This window comes from Tachypleus tridentatus, chromosome 1 (assembly GCF_004210375.1).
Source record: "Tachypleus tridentatus isolate NWPU-2018 chromosome 1, ASM421037v1, whole genome shotgun sequence".
NCBI lineage: Eukaryota > Metazoa > Arthropoda > Merostomata > Xiphosura > Limulidae > Tachypleus > Tachypleus tridentatus.
This window is the reverse complement of record NC_134825.1, coordinates 21,958,596-21,979,381: the sequence shown is the minus strand read 5'-3', so window position 1 is coordinate 21,979,381 and position 20,786 is coordinate 21,958,596. Positions and strand designations below refer to the sequence as shown.

The 20,786-nt window shown below is 34.4% G+C and overlaps 1 protein-coding gene across 5 annotated transcripts in view; it reads right to left on the bottom strand.

Annotated features, from left to right (window-relative positions):
* LOC143244358 (band 3 anion transport protein-like) overlaps positions 1-20,786 on the bottom strand; it is a 55,495-nt gene that overhangs the window by 20,821 nt on the left and 13,888 nt on the right. For all 5 annotated transcript variants that reach the window (XM_076488917.1, XM_076488901.1, XM_076488927.1 and 2 more), the window contains exons 4-12: positions 16,739-16,899; positions 15,996-16,147; positions 15,013-15,193; positions 12,717-12,930; positions 11,930-11,975; positions 10,075-10,275; positions 9,828-9,932; positions 7,019-7,205; positions 298-501 (exon numbers count right to left, since the gene is read on the bottom strand). In XM_076488917.1, the coding sequence (XP_076345032.1) occupies positions 298-501; positions 7,019-7,205; positions 9,828-9,932; positions 10,075-10,275; positions 11,930-11,975; positions 12,717-12,930; positions 15,013-15,193; positions 15,996-16,147; positions 16,739-16,899 (1,451 nt within the window). The remainder of the gene's footprint in view (positions 1-297; positions 502-7,018; positions 7,206-9,827; positions 9,933-10,074; positions 10,276-11,929; positions 11,976-12,716; positions 12,931-15,012; positions 15,194-15,995; positions 16,148-16,738; positions 16,900-20,786) is intronic.

The window sequence follows — 20,786 nt, the reverse complement described above, 5'->3', positions numbered from 1 at the left end:
TGGTTGAGTCTAACAACGCAAAATGCATATTTTTTCTTTATGTTTATTGGCCTTAAGATATTGGCCAGCAGTGTGTGTGTGTATATATATATATATACTTAATAATAAACTTCTAATTTACTAGTAAGTTCTCTTAGTAGGCGTAGAAAAGAACGTTGAGTCTTTCATATCTAAATGTTGAAGTTTTTTTATTCTCTCAAGAAGATGGTCCAACTTTAGATAATACGACATTGATGTTGCACTCGTCGTTCTATTACTTTCTTGTGTGGCTAAATCCATGAACGATTATTAACTTACCCATCAGACCTCCGAAAGTAATTGCTCCAGAGAGGGCAGCAAAGTAGATGAAAAAAATAGTTGCTAAACACTGGACGTTCAAGCCATCGAGAAAGTCGCTGACGAAATATGGATAACGATAGTTCATGTCATTAAATAAACCTTGAAAAAGTTTACCGTGATGTTCAAAAGGATTGTAAGTTGGTTGAGGATTTTCTTTCTCGTCTACAAGGTGGAGAAATAAAAGAAAACTACAATTAAAGTGCGTTATTTCAAGACTGTTCATTTATGGTGATCGCGATCGAATACCAGTCGTTGCTATTTTTTAATACTTCAAGCATATGATCACAAGGCTAACGCTAAGTTCAATTATAAATTATATATTTTATTTTTAATTGTTTTGAAAGCGACAACTGATATTTAAGTTTTTGTTTGAAAGAAAGTTATATTTTGCGTGCACAGAAGAATGAGAGTTATTACAATTCATTTTTCAATAAAATATCTGGTTTTTTTTGTGTGTTTGTTTTTTCAATTTCTCACAAAGCTACTCGAGGACTATCTGTGCTAGCCGTCCCTAAATTAGCAGTGTAAGAATAGATGGAAGGCAGCTAGTCATCACCACCCACCGCCAACTCTTGGGCTACTCTTTTACCAACGAATAGTGGAATTGACCGTGACATTATAACGCCCCCACGGCTGGAGGGCGAGCATGTTTGGCGCGACGAAGATGCGAACCCGCGACCCTCAGATTACGAGTCGCACGCCTTAACACGCTTGGCCATGCCGGGCCATAAAATATCTAAGCCCAAACTCGGAAAATCTATAACCGGTACAACACATGAACCTATTAGAATTTTGACACAATTTTTTATTCAAATTTAAAAGCCCCAACGTTTTAGAAAAGTCACAATTGAAAATGCGTATTTTAAATTAAAACGTATTAGTTATAAATAACTAACGAAACACGTGGCTAAAGCACTGAAGTGTTAGTTGTACTTAATACATATTTAAAAAGAAGTCAAAATACAAAAACCCATGAAATTGAAACAAATTTTTTCCCGATCCTTTTTGGTAGTAAAAATGGAATTTGATAAACAAAATACAAAACTTTTTATTTTCTTTTTGACACCTACATGTACGCATTTTTTTTAAGAACTAAAATGAACAAGGTCCCAATACGGCGCTCTTGACGTAGACCTTTTCTCTTTGTGTTCTCAGTGAAAATCATTCATCACAAATTATGCAATGGGCTGCTGTACGCTTTAAGATGTTCGTTAAAATAGAACGCCAAGTGCAACTTTGTAATACGTTTTATGTGCAAGATATATGTTGTATATATCACGGTTCTTTTACGACTTTAACTTGACAATATTATTATTAGAGTTGTCAGTGAAAACGTCGCCAGGTACTTAATGAATTCGGGGTTTGGGCCCCTAAATACGGGAATTATTTCTAGAAAGAAGAAATAATAGACGGCTTTAATAAAAAAAAAAAACAAAAAAACAGTGTACAGCCCCACGCTTCCTAAATGTTGAAAAAAAATTCGATAATGTTTGGCACAACAAACTGAGATACAAACTGTTCAAACCGGGATTCTACATAGAAATTATTCGTTGTGTTTCTAACTTCTCGGACTAATAGGATCATCAGAATAAATGTTGAAGGCAGCTGATACGAGTGTTACACTCTGGAGGTGGAAGTTCCTCTTAGCCCTACACTGTCTATCGTGTTTGTCAGCAACACACATCTCAAGAAACCAAACCACAATTTTTGGTCACAGTTTCGAGGTGATGTTGCAATCTGAAAGAGTTCCCGAAACCAAACAACAGAAACACACAATATACAATCTTTACTAAATGAAATATACTTGTACTGCAATAAGTGGAGAATTAAAATAAATGCACACAAAACACAAGTTATGTTATTTATAAAATCGCACAAAACAAGCAAATTACCACCATAGTTATATCTAGACGGTGGCCCGGCATGGTCAAGCCTGTTAAGGCGTGCGATTCGTAATCTGAGGGTCGCGGGTTCGCGCCAAAACATGCTCGACCTTTCAGCCGTGGGGGCGTTATAATGTTACGGTCAATCCTACTATTCGTTGTTAAAAGAGTAGCCCAAGAGTTGGCGGTGGGTGGTGATGACTAGCTGCCTTCCCTCTAGTCTTACACTGCTAAATTAGGGACGGCTAGCACAAATAGCCCACGAGTAGCTTTGTGCGAAATTCAAAACAAACAAACACAATCTAGACGGTACACTCTTACAGGTACCAATATCAGCAAAATTGATAAGGATTACGTTTGAATTCAAAATGTAACTGGATACCAAACATTAATACATGAAAGTCAGACGCTGGAAAAGAGTGATTTACATTAGATGTCTGACAGGTAACAAACAATTAGCTTAACCAGAAAACATATTGAAAATTTACAGAACGTTGAATATGTCCGTTTTACATGGATAAATGTATCAAAAACACGCATAAACAAACTACAGAAATACAATACTGTATTTTAACGAAAACTTATAGAGTTCCACGATCAACAAACTCAGTATTTCTACACAACTATTTGAACATGCCAACACTATCAAAAGGCGTGTGTGTGTTTTCTAATAGCAAAGCCACATCGGGCTATCCGCTAAGACCACCGAGGGGAATCGAACCCCTAATTCTAGAGTTGTAAGTCCGTAGACATACCGCTGTATTAGCGGGGGGTCACTATCAAAACACTCCTGAATAACTCGCTTCTATATTATAAGAAAAATATTAATAAAAATGAGCTGATGAGCAAGTAGCATGTTATATAATACACGATGAACCTAACCCTAAGTACCGGTCTTCTATAAACATTATAAATAAGAATTTTACAGGGCAAACAGTGCCAGGATAACTGAATCCTAGACACAAAAGTAGCTCTATTTTATAAAGGGTTTTGTAGGTAAGAATAGCTAAGTGGAACTTACAGGGCAAACAGTGCCAGGATAACTGGATCCTAGACATAAACGTAGCTCTATTCTAAAAGGGTTTTGTATGCAAAAATAGGAGTGAGTGTATGCAGTGGCGAGTTTAAGGTTGTTCGGGCCCATGGGCTAATAACTGCTGTGAGCCCTACTACTACGTAATTTTACATAAAATAAAATTACCAATGGGTTTCCATTAAGACCATGGGCCCCTGGGGCTGAATCCCCGCTAGCCCATACCGAAATACGCCACTGTTTCTATGACTACAAGGTGGAACTGTATTGTGAAAACGAACAAATAACACGATCATGCATAAATGAAACTATTGAAAATATGTGAGTTAATATTACCCAATAAACTGGACAAGGCACGAAAAGGGCACGGTATTAAAACTGTGGAAAACAGACAAAAGTTAACAAACTCTGAGTATTGCAACGATGTAACGAGTTATTATTACCTAGGATTCAGTAACACTGTAAAGAAAGTAATTCCTAAACGGAAGGAAGAGGTCTATACTAAATCTGATCCTCCCTGATCCAAATCATGGACGAAATCTCGATGAAGATGAAAAAATTTGTTCTTGTATTTTATAGAAATCAGATGAGAATTCGGGACAATGTTAAATAGAATCGGAACACGGACTCTGTGTCCCAACGTCTAGCAACGACTCTGCTTGTCAGTTTATAAATGTTAATGGTTATGCAAGAAATGATGAATTTCTAATCTGTTAAAGAAATGACATGGAAATAAAATGTTATAGTATGAGGGATCCAAAGAGTTAAGATGGGGGGGGGGGTATCGACAAGTTAACATAATTAATTATATTATTAACCTGTTGACTGCCAAGTATTTCAGCTGCTACGGCAGATCCTTTTAATGCTTCTTCATTTTGTAACTCTTTCATGGAACCATTTTGGATCGAAAGTGAAACAATTTGTAAGTAGGTCAAATGCATGTATGGTTCTGACATCTAGCGTTGAAGTTAGGTATTATTGAGAACGAATTAACTGGTCCGTGGCACTGTGTTACCGATCGGCTTGGACGAGTTACCTCGTCTACAGCACTGAACAGGTTAAGTTGGTAGCACTAATTGTTCCCCATGTGTAAAACTATAACGTGACTAATTATTTACAAGACATTGTTGTTTTAATGTAATTAAATAAAATTCATTATTTGTTTGTTCATTTTTAGTTAAACACAAAGCTAAGAAATGGGCTATCTATGATCTGCCCACCAAAAAACTCGGTATTTCACAACTAATATGAGCATTTCCAACGACAAATTAGCGTTAGAAATGTATTTATTTTGTTTTCATTTCAAATAAACCATATCAGGACATTGAAATCAAGATAGTGTAATGTAAATAGTATATATTCTTTTTTTTCTTCTCACAAGTACTTATATATGCGAATAGTGCAAATTGTTGTGTTGTCAATAAATAGTGTAATCAATGTAAGTTTCCTTGAATATGTCTTCAGTTTTGGAACAAACAAAATAAATTTTGCGGTGAACCTATACTACGTTGTTTTTTTTCCTATCATCTAAATGTATAAATCATTGATTTATCGCTCAGATATTAAGCTAATCCATCTGAACAACACGAAAGCTGTTTTTTTTCATTTTGGAAATGTAGAAACGTTTAGATTCTGTCTTTTATCGTAGACGTTTCAAGAACACTTCATTTCACAACACAAACTACCCACAATTCAATCTCTGATCACGAAATACGTAAGCACTATACAACTATTGCACCACGAAAACTTGGTCTTTGGTGACAATGATGAAAGAATAGCGAGGTAATGAAGACATCCAATTTAAAACGTAAAAGAACAGAGACCAAAAAATTGCGACCATCTTAGGAGGTAACAAGAGTAAAAGAATGACTGACTGAGTTATATAATGGATTATGCAACTAATGGATCTTTTCGATCATCTACCTAAAAAGAATTTTTCCAATGGCAAGACTGTAGATATTAATAAAGGGCAAAAGGTCATTCCATTATTCGTATAATAAATCACCAAAAAGAAGTATGTTTATGCGCGTTTTCTTTAGGCAAAACCACATTGAGCTATCTACTGAGTACACCGAGAGGAATCGAACCCCTGATTTTAAAGTTGTAAATCCGTAGGCTTACCGCTGTACCAGCGAGGGACATCCCCCCCCAAAAAAAAAACCTAAAAATGTTTGGTGAATTAATAGTTTAGGTCAGTGAATGAATAATGGAAGAAGCATTTGTTTCATTAATTAAAACGTTGATACATATAATTAATTATTTTGATATCTATATTCATGAATATTAATGTTGTTATTTGTCAAGAGTTACGTTTTTGTTTATTATCTTTCATTGCTTTTATGCATTAGATTGTTTAAGGGAGTCCATAATTCAGGAAGGGAGCAGTGTTGTAGTTTATGTTATTTCAGCTTTGATTTAGATGTTTGTATTGCAGTTAAGCAAGAAAGAGTATTGCGCCATACGATGAATGTATCGCTTAATGTTTGGAATTTTTTTTGAAAATTTGAGAAACGGTTTCAAAGGTCAAGAACACAAGTACGATAGGACTGATTATTAAGTTTATTATTATGGCTATTGTTTTATTTTGTTACTTGTTTTTTCTGTTACTTCAGTCTCATGAATATTGAGACTGTGTAATTGTAGTATAGAGTGTCTGCCAATATTTTAATTAAAACATTTATATTGCTGTGAGCGAAAGGAAAAGGTGGAATTATGTTTTCAAGGACTTGGCTGATAGAATTTTAAAAACCTGGATTCCAGAGAACAAGTTCCGAAATCAGTTTGTGGCGTGTATTCGGCGTATTGAGTCGCTGTTCAAATGATTGAAACACTTGTCTGCGTGGATATTGGAAAAGTGAATGGTGCGGGATGGTTACCTTGTACAAGTACTAGAAGTTAAAAAGGATGAGATAAAAGAAAGAGCTGAGATAGGTAAGGTTTGAGAGAAATTAAAAGTTGAAATCTCCATCTAGTATAATAAAAGTCCGTTACAGGTTATGGTTTGTAAATGCGAGATAGAAAAATGCTAACATCAGTAGGTATCAATGTTATTACTGAGTTATTTATTGGAATTAAGCACAAAGTTACACATTGGGCTCTGCCCACCACAAGTTTCGAAAATCGGTTATCAGCGGTGTGAGTCTGTAAACATACTAGTGTACCAGTGAAGGGGCAACATTTGTCTGTCTGTATTCCAACTGGCATGGCCAGGTCGTTAGGACGTTGAACTTGCAATCTGAATCCCCGTCCCACGAAAAATGCTCGCCCTTTCAGTCGTGTGGGCGTTATATAGCGACGTTCAATCCCACTATTCGTTGTTAGAAGCGTAGTCCAAGAGTTGGCGGTGAGCGGGAATTAATAACTGCCTTCTCTCTAGTATTACACTGCTAAATTAGGGACGGCTAGCGCAAATAACCTTCGTGTAGCTTAGCGCGAAATTAAAAACAAATTACATAAATTGTTTTCAGACGCTGTTAAACAGAAAAACCATTGCCAACTAGTTGACGATGTAGACAAACAGGTATTGACGCTAAGCTGTCATAAATAAGATTTGCGAAATATTTTATTCAAGACGGTTATTTTTATTATTATTACTTCTTGTTATGTGTTTGTGTTTTCTCATCGCAAAGCCACATCGGGCTATCTGCTGAGCCCACAGAGAGGAATCGAGCAGCTGATTTTAGCGTTTTAAATCCGTAGATTTGCTTCTTATTATAAAAAATATATTCTAAAAAATTACACAATAGAAGTACAGGTGGCTCACCGCGATTTTCTTCATTTTCCTTTCGTTCATCCAGCTTTTTATTCCTTCTTTTAATTTCCTCAAGTGAAAGGAGAGAACTGCGTTTCCAGTCTCCAGGTGGCAGAACAATACTGTTAGTCAAAAAGTAATTGACAGCAGATAGGAATTCATTCTTTTCCTCAGCTACGTAAGCAACCTCGTGAAAATACTATCAAAATAAAAAGACTGTTTGACCTGTGTTGAACACTATTAAAAATGATTGATATTAAGATATAAAGTTTATAATTTTTATCTTAAATAATAGAAGTTTGTTGAGCATCATGCCTTAATTATTCCAATAACTAAAGTAGTTTACTAATTGCGGTTTGTTTGTTTCTAATTAAGCACAAAACTACACAAAGTGATATTAAGTTTCTAGCGTTGTGTATCCGTAGACATGCCACTGTGGAACACCAGTTGTGAAATAAGGTCATTAGGGGTAATATTAATATCGTCTGGACGACCGACTATCCTGTTAATAAAGACGACTAGCTCTCACGTACAAGAGAGAATTATTTATCCCATGTCCCTTGTCAGTCTCTATAACCATTATAGCAGCAAATAGCTGTCGTTTGTGATAATATGAGTTGTGATCTCCATTACGAAAAGGAAAACAAAATATACGCACAGATAAGATTGGTTTATTTTGAATTTCGCGCAAAACTACACGAGGGCTATCTGCGCTAGCGGTCCCTAATTTAGTAGTGTAGGCAGCTAGTCATCACCACTCACCGCCAGCTCTTGGACTACTCTTTCACCAACGAATAGTGAGATTGACCGTCACATTATAACGCCCCCACGGCTGAAATGGCGAGCATGTTCGGTGCGACGGGGATTCGAACCCTCGACCCTCAGATTACGAGTCGAACGCCTTAACCCACCTGGCCATGCCGGGCCCACAGATAAGAGGCATAAATAAAATAAACGTGTATTACGTACGATGTGAGTCCAGAGATACAGTATTGTAGTAAGGTACCGTACGTCATCTTCAGGTACATTAACACTCGAGGACAAGGAATGGAAGAACCTATTCTTATTTTTACAAGTTTGTAGTTTATTTAAAATATTTTAAAAGTTTATATCTTGAGTATTTAAAGAGACAATGGACTAAGAATGATTAGTTTTGTTCTCTTCAGGTTCCTGAAACAAAGCATGTGATACTTTCCACAAGACAGATCCATTGAAAACAACTAATATTTCGTCATATTAATAAAGGATATGAGATTAGTTTATTTTTATCTTTTATTGGTGTTTTCATATCACGAGGAGGAAGACCCTTTCCTACCAGTGTCTTATCATCAGGCAAAAAGATCCTTTTATACCAGTGTCTTGTCACGGGGAGAAAGACCCTTTTCTACTGGCATCTTATTATCAGAGATGAAGACTCTTTTCTACCACTGTCTTATCATCGGAGATGAAGACCCTTTTCTACCAGTGTCTTATCATCAGAGATGAAGACTCTTTTCTACCACTGTCTTATCATCGGAGATGAAGATCCTTTTCTACCAGTGTCTTATCATCAGAGATAAAGACCATTTTCTACTAGTGTCTCATTATCGAAGCTAGTTCTTGATTCTGATGATTACAAAATCAATTTCACGTGGCCACGTGGTTAGAGCGCTCGACTCACAATCTGCAGGTTGCGGATTCAAAATCTTCGTCACAGAACATATTCGCCTTTTCAGTCATAGGGACGTTGTAGATCAATCCTCTATTCATGGATAAAAGAGCATCCCAAGAGTTGGTGGTGAGTTGTGGTGATTAGCTGTCTTCCATCTGGTTTATTACTGCAAAAGTATGGAAAGCTAACGCAGACAGCCCTCACGTAGCTTTGTCTTAATTTCTATCTTTAATTTGTTCGTCATATATAATATACTTATGCAGTTCTATATATTTTACGTAATATATACACATTTCAAGTATAACAGCGCTAATCATATAGTAGACGTTTTAACTTTTAGTTTAAATATGTTTAGAGGACACACTTTCTTTCGCTTAGTATGGAACAAACAATAAAGACTGTTTGCACAACTGGTGTATACAAACAAATTATTTCCAAGCTATATATGTCATTAAAATAAATTATTTTTATGAATCTGAACTTGGCTGTGTAAACTCCTGCATGGGGCTGTGTTAACAGTTTAAAGTACTTCACATCAGTTCGGTAGGATACCCAAGTAATTAATAAAAGTATATTTTACCATTTACTTGTTTATAAGTAAGTACAAACCTACAGAAAGGGTTATATGTGCCTTGCCCACCACGGGTATCAAAACCAAGTTTTTAGCATTGTTAAGTCCTTAGAGTTACCACTGTATCACTGGAAGGAGCGTGTACTTTATCGTGGTCAGCATAATTAAATTATAAATCTAACTTACTTTCTGAAATTTTTAAAGATGTTATACTATAGAAAATGAAAATACTTAATACAATTCGTCCCTAAAACTCTGCTTCTATCCAATACGCGATCGATGCTGGAAAGGGATGGACTTACGAGACGGTGAAGCTATGGGTGTGTTATAAGTATGAGGGTCATATCCCACTACTCGGTCTGATAGGAGTTGGCGGTAGATGTTGTTGACTAGCTGCATTTCTTTCACTTTGTCATTTCAAAAATAGAGATATGAAGCGCAGACAGCCCTCGAGCAGATTCGCGTGAAGTTCAAAAAACAAATAAAACCAATAAGTGGTATGTAAGAGACTAAAGTTATACATACAGTAATATACAGTTGTCTTATAAGGGCGCGTCAAGCTATTTCAACATTAATTCGGAGTGGAAGACGTCACTTACCTTGTTTGACATAAGAGTAGAGATGGATCGTCCAATTTCGTGATAATCCAAGTCCGTTTGTGTCGGGCCCAATAATATGAAGAGAAACCTAACAGGAATAGAAACCTTCCAGAGGATAACAAGCTTGTTCAACAAAACTTCATGCGATAATATGCTTTATAAAAATGTTTCTGCTGAAAAAGTCTTAGAAAATTAACATTAAAAGAAAAAAATTCAGACAACACGTTTAAGAAATGATTTTTCTTACCTCTGTTACATTTGGCAAGAGCTGACCTCTGGCCAACCTCACGAAAACAACTACAGGCTGTTCTAGAATGCTGAGAGAACCTACTGATACAGATGTAGCCTCAGCCTCATCAGGGATACGTTGGAAGATGTTAGACTTCTTCTGAGAAAATACTTCTGTGGATACAGTCTGTAAATTTGATTGCATATCTTCTTCAGGGGACTGTCAGTGTCGTAAAAATTGATTGTGAGAATAACAGTATTCAGGCTATGACAACAGATATATTGCACGAACTTTGTGAACTGTTTCACATTTAAGCTACTCGTTATGTTCTTAATAATCGTAACAAGGATTCTTACACGATAAATAGTCAGGTAATGCCTTATTTCTTAAGATTTGTTTCAGTAATATAAAAAAAGACGTCTCAATAATATTTCGAATTTTGATATTTGAACATCTCTAAATAAGTTGGACATCTTTATAATTCTTTCTAATTTTATTCGGCAAAACAAAGTCATAAAATAATTGTTCACAACTAGTACAGAAAAAGTGGACACATTGTCTGACCTTATCAATTATTCTACTTCTGTATGGTCTGTAAGCACACAATAATTGTCCACAATTAGTATTGAAAGAGTGGACACATTGTTTGATCTCACTAGTGAACCTAGTACTCTAGGATCTTTAACCACAAAATAATTCTCCAGAACTGGTACTGAAGGACCTTGCACATTTTCTGAACTTTAAAGCTTCCCTATTACTGTAAGACCTAACACTATTAGTAGTAGTGTAAACGGGTGATGTAGTCTGAACTCACTAGTTACAATACTCCTCCATTGTATGTAAGCACAAAGAGTTATACATAATTTATAAAGAAGCAGTGTAGGTGGTGTTTTAATGCTCTTTCTGTAATATTTTACCTTATTATGCCTCAAGATATATTCTAAAAAATGTTTCAAGATTAGAAACTTCGGTATTCAAGGTTAAATATATATTGGACTTATTTTTGGAATTCATTACATAACAGGAATATTAAATTATTTATGTTAAACGACTGAAACTTAGCTCTGATTTATATATTTTTAAAAACTGTATATAATATGATTATCATGCTAGCCTATAAGATGATATTTAATGCTAAGGAATTTCAAATCTCTGGTGATTTCCACTCTAGGGAATTGTGATTGACCTGGATGAGTACCGAAACAAGTAATGTGAATACACAGCATTGAAATAAACGAAGCACAAAACACTGGAATAAATAAAGAAGATAATATACAACACTGGAATAGATATAGAAGAGACACAAAACACCGGAATAAATAAAGAAGAGAATACACAACACTGGAAGAGATAATGAAGTAAATATACAACACCAGAACAAATAAAGAAGGGAAACACAAGACTGGAATAAATAAAGAAGAGAATACATAAAACTGGAAGAGATAATGAAAGGAATATACAACCCTGGAATAAATAAAGAAGAAAATACACAACATTGTAATATATATAAAAGAGACACAGTACACTGAAATAAATAAAGAAGAGAATACACAACACTGGAAGAGATAATAAAAAGACACAAAACACTGGAGTAAATAAAGAAGAAAATACATAATACTGGAATAGATAGTGGAGGGAATATACAACACTGAAATAAATAAAGACGGGATACATAACATTGTAACAGATAATGAAGAAATGCATAATAAGGGAATAGGTAAATAATTGGAATAAAACATTGGAGCATAATTGGTTGCATACGAATTTGATTTAAATAAAAAGTAGAAACAAGAACTAGTTTTGTCACATGACTTTAGTACATAACCACCATATTATAAACAAATACTTCAAAGGTTCCTATTGGTGAACGTACCTCAGAACCTTCTATAATAGAATATTTGGTTTCAGACGCTTGCGACCTAAATTTAATAAAATTATAAAAACGTATTAGATTAAATAAACAAAAATCACATCTTATCACTTCTCGAATAGAAAAATCATAATTAAAAGTTGAAGTTAACCCAACCCTATATTTAAAACAATATTTATTATGGATTTCATTCTGATGTTGGGTAAGCATTGCTGAAATGGTGATCTACGTGTTTTTCTTATTCTATTTAAAAAATCGTAATAAATACTGTTTTAAACTGAAGAACTCAATCGTCTTATAGAATATTTCGTCAAAGAAATCTATTGGTAATGACCAGTCGAAAACATGTTGATGAATATAACTGCAAAATACAGTCAACAGTGTTGCACAAATAATAATGAAACATATTAATAAATATTGGTTAATAGAATAATTTATTTGAATTTTAAAAGGTTTTACAATTTTTGGACTAAAACGCGTTTAATGAAAACATTTAATAGAGGAACGATGGTGTTGAATATTGGAAGAAGAGAAATCTTCCTGAAAGTAATATAGTATCTCTAACGTTACATTTAGGGTTAGAGATACAACTTTATGATATCAAAATATAACTGTAAGCATATAAATGAGTTAATATATCGTGGAGAAGAAAATAAAGTATATGCCTCAAATGGCTCAGTGACAAATCTGAGGGTTGATGACGTTGCGAATTGGCTTTCGGTAACCCACAGATAGCCCATTATGATTGAGAACAAAAGAAGCAAACAAACTGACTAAGATATATACACACTTGTCTTGTTCCACGTGGCTGAGAGTGTGCAGTTTTTTCCCCAGAAAGAATGGCGTGGATCTTTGTTCATCCATATGTCTGTGACGAAGAAGAAGTACCCTCCATATATCTTCCTGGTGCTCAGTCAAAACTTTACCATTCAGAACCATGGCTTCCACAATTCGGTAAGCAATGTCTGGAAGACCATTTTCCTCGAGGTCTAACAACAGTATTCCTACACAGAGATACTTCATGTACAACTCATTATATCATTGTCAGCCATAATATTTACTTAAATGTCCAACATTGTTCTGGATATCCAAATGCATCAGTTATATTATCATTAAAAAACTGACTGTACAATCAGTATAAACGAAGAGTTTTTTTAATTAGTATTTTTACCAGCGTTTCTAATAAATCTAGAGTTTTTTCTGTTAATACAGTTTTTTCCAAAAATAACAATAAACACATCCCAGAATTAACAGTTACTTTATAACTCATAAGGAATCAAGAGGGAAATAAAACTATAATTCTGGAAAAATACAATTCATGCAACTCCTTGTTAGGTTTCTAGTATTGGAACTAAGAACATGTTCTACTCAAAATGTTTTAACTCCTACATAACACCTAATGAGGATACTGTTGTTTATTTCCTACATAACACCAAATGAGGATACTGTTGTTTCTTATTTCCTACATAACACCAAATGAGGATACTGTTGTTTCTTATTTCCTACATAACACCTAATGAGGATACTGTTGTTTCTTATTTCCTACATAACACCTAATGAGGATACTGTTGTTTCTTATTTCCTACATAACACCTAATGAGGATACTGTTGTTTCTTATTTCCTACATAACACCTAATGAGGATACTGTTGTTTCTTATTTCCTACATAACACCTAATGAGGATACTGTTGTTTCTTATTTCCTACATAACACCTAATGAGGATACTGTTGTTTCTTATTTCCTACATAACACCTAATGAGGATACTGTTGTTTCTTATTTCCTACATAACACCTAATGAGGATACTGTTGTTTCTTACTTAGAATACAAAATTATCGAATGTTAACGAATGAAACTTTAATATTCGTATAACCAAACATCTCCTTCGTTCAAAGAAAACAGTTTTATTTCGTAAAGATAATAAGTATTACAGAAGGAAGTGTTAGTTGTTTTTTTTAATTTAAGAAGCAGAGATTTATCTAATATTTTCTATGGAGCATTTACAAATTACTGGTCCGGCATGGCCAGGTGGGTTAAGGCGTGCGACTCGTAATCTGAGAGTCACGGGTTCGGTTCGCATCCCCGTTGCACCAAACATGCTCGCCCTTTCAGCCGTGGGGGTGTTATAATGTTACGGTCAATCCCACTATTCGTTGGTAAAAGAGTAGCCCAAGAGTTGGCGGTGAGTGGTGATGATTAGCTGCCTTCCCTCTAGTCTTACACTGCTAAAATAGTGATGGCTAGTGTATATATATATATATATACACACACACATATACATATACACACATATATATATATATATATATATATACACGCACACACAGCAAATTTATTTACGTTTATTTCAACAATAGCTTTTACCTTCGTACCATACCCTTGTAACTTGTACCTTCGCACCACACCCTTCTAACTTTTACCTTCGCACCATACCCTTGTAACTTTTACCTTCGCACAATACCCTTGTAACTTTTACCTTCGCACCATACCCTTGTAACTTCGCACCATACCCTTGTAACTTCAAATTTGTCTATTTTTGTTTTTCGTACTTCTCGCTTAGAAATAATTATGAAAACCTTTTTAATAAATTCTTCAATAAACTTTCCTGTTTCGTCACGTCAATTTAGTAACAGCAGAACTATTGTAACCAAAAGTTGATCAGTTTGATAAACTACTTTAACTATTCGTATAGAAGCCTGTACGTCAACACACACATTTATTAAGATTTCTGACAAACGCCTGTTAGATACAAAACACGGATAAGGTTTTATGGACACTTATATCAAAGCTAACAAACCTGTGTTTACTACTTGCTACACGTGAAACGAAAACAAGAGAGCTAGAGAATTTGAATATTATATTAATAGTTGGTCATGCGATTAGAAGCTTATCCAACATATATAAAACCCGTTCAACAGAGGCAAGTATATATATATTACAATCGTATTACTTCTTTCCTTGAAGTTACTTGCTAAGAAACATTGAGTTTAACAAGAACTTTCTTTGTGAAGACAAAAACTAGACTTAACCCTTATTTGAATATTTTTGCTTATCAGATAGTTCAACAGAGTAAACTATGTCCTTACCATGCTCTAAACACTTCCGTAAGGTCAGTAGACTATGAAAAGATAACGGTGCGATATGTGGTTTGCTCCATCTATTGGTGTCTTTTTCTAAATTTTCTTCGTATTTAATCCAACGAGCCGTTTCTCTCCATTCTAAATATTGATTGTCATTTGATACCAGTTCATCAAGCTGTATGAAAACCTGCAAAAACCTTTCTTGTCATCTACCGATAATTTTAAAAGTGTTACAAATTATGAACATTTGTAACGCGATTAATTTTATTCTATGTCTTTATGTTCAAACGTTTCAGTACGAATGTTGTTGCTTCCCGTTTGAACATGCAAGTAATTTTTTTTTATTAAATCACAAACACGGAAAATAGATACTCTTTTGATTGAAATGTTGAAATGTGATATATCAAAGTTTTACGAATAAGTTACGATGAAATATATCTATATTAGATTGAATATTCATGTAAAAATGACTCGTTTGGGTTGAGAAAATATTTTACGTAGAGGAGCGAACAACGTTTCGACGTTCTTCGGTCATTGCGAGGTTCACAAAAAAAGAAAGAGGTAACTGACCGGAAGCTGACCACATGTTTGAAAGGGGTTGTGTGACTGAGTGTCGGAATATAGAGGGCGGTGTTAGATGTTTGAATATATATTTTTATATTATTTATTTAATTATTTTTAATATAGGTATAAAGGTGTTCCTTTATATTGGTTTATTTTGGGCTTGAGTTGTTATATAAGTAAGGCTTCTTTAATTTTGCGTTTGTTTATGTTTGTTTCTTTATTTAGTATTTGAGTGTTTTCTATGGTTATGCTGTGTTTATTTGACTTGCACAATCATATATATTTCTCTACAAGTGGGTTTTCTCGACATCACTGAGCATATAAGATGGAGTTTCGGCACAATATCTCATCTACAAGTATTTGTCGAGATTTACCCTTTTTACGACACTCTGTAAAATGTTCTACAATCAAATTATTTTTCTTACCTCATGTGGTTGATGGCTGTAGTATTTATTGAAGAAAGACACAGATGTTTTACTCAATTTCTCCTTACGATTGAAGTGTAGTAAAGATAACAAAAAATCATTCCTTTGAATTTTATGCTTCCTCAGACCACAGAAGTTGTCATAGCGATGATCTGGTTAGAATTAATATTTTTATTTACTTAGCAAAACAATGACAAAGTTAAATATTATGAAATACTAAACTCTGTAATATGAAAGATTTTTGACTGTTTGTTTACGTACGTGTTTTCAATTGGCAAAAAATTCACTTTCATGAAACTTTTCATACGATTAACGCATAATTTAACTCGTTATGACAAATCGGAGTTGTACTTCAGTAGTTACGACAACAGCCTGTAAGTGGAAATGTGACGTCATATGTAATTGAAAGGCATGTGCAAAGTATAGGTCAGATAAAATGTAATTAAATGTTAATTAATTAGACGTAAATTGTGTAATTAATGTCTGTACCATATCACTTGTGTATATATATAAGTTACATATGTCATCTTGCTTAAAATTCAAATGAAGGGTACTTTCAATCGCTTTTACAGAAAAATTGAAACACATAGACACGTGGAGGGCATATCAATAATTATGATAAAAAGCCCCCCTACCCCCATCGGAATAGCGATACGTCTGCGGACTTACAAGGCTATAAATCAGATTTCAATACTCGTGACAAACAAAACAAACAATATGGAATAATAAAGCAACAAACTTACTTTCTATCTCATCGAGGAGAGCAAAATTCGCTGTTCGTGTGTCTCCGAATGTATCGGTTGGACTGGTAAGGTAACTAGGATGTACATCAGAACCCATGGCAGGACGATCATAGGTTCGAAGATGCTTGTGAGGGTGATGGCCATACCGATATTCTTTGTATCTATAATTAGTAAGCACTGTGAGTACCAAAAATGTAAACGAATTATATGAAATGAGTTTGTTAAATGTAACGGTTTAGTTACTACAAATATATTCATCAGCAACAATGGAAAACAAAAACAAGTTTAATATTACATAATTATCTATAGTCAAACAAATAAGTAAGATTGGTGAGAAACCTACAGTCAGACAAAGATGTAAGCTTGGTAAGACAAACCTACAGTCAGACAAAGATGTAAGTTTGGTAAGACAAACCTACAGTCAAACAAAGAAGTTTGGTAAGAGAAACCTACAGCCAGACAAAGATGTAAGCTTGGTAAAACAAACCTACAGTCAAACAAAGAAGTAAGTTTGGTAAGACAAACCTACAGTCAGACAAGGAAGTAAGCTTGGTAAGACAAACCTACAGTCAGACAAAGATGTAAGCTTGGTAAGACAAACCTACAGTTAGACAAAGAAATAAACTTGGTAAGACAAACCTACAGTCAAACAAAGAAGTAAGTTTGGTAAGACAAACCTACGGTCAGACAAAGATGTAAGCTTGGTAAGACAAACCTACAGTTAGACAAAGAAATAAACTTGGTAAGACAAACTTACAGTCAAACAAAGAAGTAATTTTGGTAAGACAAACTGAAAAAATAGAGATGGTTGTTGTTTTATTAGTGCAAAAGTAAACAATGATCTATCTGTATTCTTGTTTATCAAGACGGCTGGTGTGGGTATTAAGCGTTTTATTAAAATAAATCAGATAACAACGTTTCGACCTTCTGAGGTCGTCTTCAGGTTAACAAAGGTTAACTATCTGTATTCTATCTACTAAAAGGAGTTGAACCCTGATTTTTACGTTGTAAATGAACATTAAAGATGGAATCAGGTTTTGATGCCTCAAGATACTTATCCATCTGTGCTGTGCCCACAACAGGAATTGAACCACAGTTTTGTCTTCATAAGCCCTTAAAAGAACAATTTTACCACTGGATGGGGGTAAGGAGGCAAAGAAATAAAGAAATCACAGGCACTTGGAAGGGCTGGATTATATATAATTGTTTGTGTTTTCTTGTAGCAAAGCCACATTGGGCTATCTGCTGAGTCCACCGAGGGGAATCGAACCCATGATTTTAGCACTGTAAATCTGCTAGACTTACCGCTGTACCAGCGGGGAACTATTTTTTTTCATTAATAGGAATTCAGGTTAGTATTTTATAGCTCCAATGTAAGACACAAGTTGAAAAATTCTCTTGTTCAAATACCTTTTTGTAAAATTATTACAATTACACTTAAAAATTAATTTATATGTATTAAAATTTTTCCATAAATTTTGCTATTTTTCAAAATTTCAGACATGTATTTAACTCATTTCTATAGACGAGTCTGCTGTTCTTCTACCTACTGACATATTTCCGCGAAATTGCATATAGAATTTAACGAAAATGATGTGTAGTTGGTCTGTCATTTCTCGCATAGTTACATGTAAATGTGTATGTGTTAGATAAATTTTGCTTCAACATTTTACAATAAAATCTCAATACAAATTTAACTTAATTTTTTCTATGTCAAGGAAAATATAACAAGAATTATTTCACTCGTTCTAGACCCGGTGTGGCCACATGGTTAAGACACTCGACTCCTAATCTGTGTGTCACGGATTCGAATCCCCATAACACCAAATACGCCCTCTTTTTTCATGCTGGAGGCGTTATAATGTTAGGAACAATCCCATTATTCATTAGCAAAAGAGTAGTCAGAGTAGCTCAACAGTTAGCGGTGGGTGGTGATGACTAACTGCCTTTCCTCTAGTCTTACACTGCCAAATTAGGGACGGCTAGCGCAGATAGCCCTCGTGTAGCTTTACGCGAAATTCAAAAACAAACAAAAAAAAATACCTATTCTAAATACTCTATTGTAGCCCTTTGAAAACCAGCATGTGTATGTTATATATTTGCATTTAATCTCGTCCACAGTATAAATTTACTAGTTTATTGTTAAAAACATGTTACTCATTTCTGAAGAAATATTATTAACTTGCCTTCTCTAAAAATTCCATGGATAGTAAAAAAATCATAAATTAAACAAATGTGTTTAACATCTTGATAATAAATAGGAAATTTTAAGATTTCCACTTCTTACAAAAAACCCGTCAGTTTTCGATCAACTTCTTAGTTAGCTCTTGACGATTACTTGAGAGCTAAAGTAATTGATGGGATATTTTATTTAAGCATTTGACAAGCTACTGAGTAGGTTTGGCCTTTAAAAATTATTAAACAATGACAGAACTTTCGATAATGAAATACTAAAGAGTTTATGCACATATTTCTGCTCAAATAATCTGGAGATTATTTCATACAATTGCAGATTCTCACTTTAGTTACAAAGAAAAACAAAATAGGTATACATAAAGGAGTTTTTTAATGCACAATTAAAACATTTTGACTGTTTACTTCAAGTTAAGAAAGGATGATTTCGGGGGAGATCTTGTTTGTTTGTTTTTTGAATTTCGCACAAAGCTACTCGAGGGCTATCTGTGCTAGCCGTCTCTAATTTAGCAGTGTAAGACTAGAGGGAAGGCAGTTAGTCATCACTACCCGCCGCCAACTCTTGGGCTACTCTTTTACCAACGAATAGTGGGATTGACCGTCACATTATAATGCCCCCATGGATGAAAGGGCGAGCATGTTTGGCTCGCTGGGGATGCGAACCCGCGATCCTCAGATTACGAATCGCACGCCTAAACACGTTTGGCCATGCCGGGCCGAGGGAAAACCTCACATTACTTCATCTTTCTAGAAAAGTTATAGGGTTAAGCAACTAACGTTACCAAAGTTAACTAAATTTTACTAAAGTTAAAATATACCAAAAAAGGAAGGAACAATAAGTAAATCTTAACAGAGAAGTGAATTTAACGCCTTTAGAAATTCGTACAGTAGAACAATAGGCGACATGAATCTTTTAAAGGTGTATCAAGTTTAACAGCTAGAAATAGTGACGTCAGTACAATCAGTTAATGACAAAGTAAATTTCAAAGATAAACTTAATTTTTCGTAACTTTTAATTTAAAAATAAATATGAACTCCAACCTATCGGTTAATTCGTATATCTCACTGAGTTATACCAATTTCTGGGAATACTGCTTCTCATAAGTAACTTTGGACAAGGGTAAGTTTCTTGCAGTGATATAATCTGCAATCAGTTACGAATTTAACTAAGAAATAGAACATAATGTTTTTGACACTTCAGTCTACCCATAGAAAACTTTGAGTTTGAAACTTGCATCAAGTAAAAGTCAATTTGGAAGAAAGCAAACTTTTATATGAAAATGAGAATTGTTATAATGGTAGGACACTCTGATGTCAAGATTTCAGTGTTGATGGACCTTACATCAACGAAAGTTCCACAATACATTCTTGAGATGTGTCTACCACATCTTCTAAGGTACTGACATCCATGAAGGACACACTACATACAATTCAGGAGCGGTAGTCTTTTACATTAAATACAATACAGTTATTTCGAATTTTGTTGTAAAGCTAACCTTTCACACTCTTAACAAACCATGTTTTGTCTCTTGTCCGGCTTCAGTGGAGCGAGGACTCCTTCAAAAATTCCATGTTCGTATTTCATTATTAATCAAACGGATCTTCTGCTTAATGAGATCATGTCATTTTAAAATACGAAACCAATCACGTAATATTGAAAAGAAAATAGTAACTTTGTTATCTATCGAAATAATTAGGTTTCTTCACCTGCAAAATGGATGAAATAAGTTCATACTTTACTCTTTAGGGTAAATGGTATAAACAAACCACTACTGCCATAAATTATCACTTTTAACAGGTAGATAATGTTACAAATAAACATAATTTGTGTTGAATATAAAGATGTATTTTTATA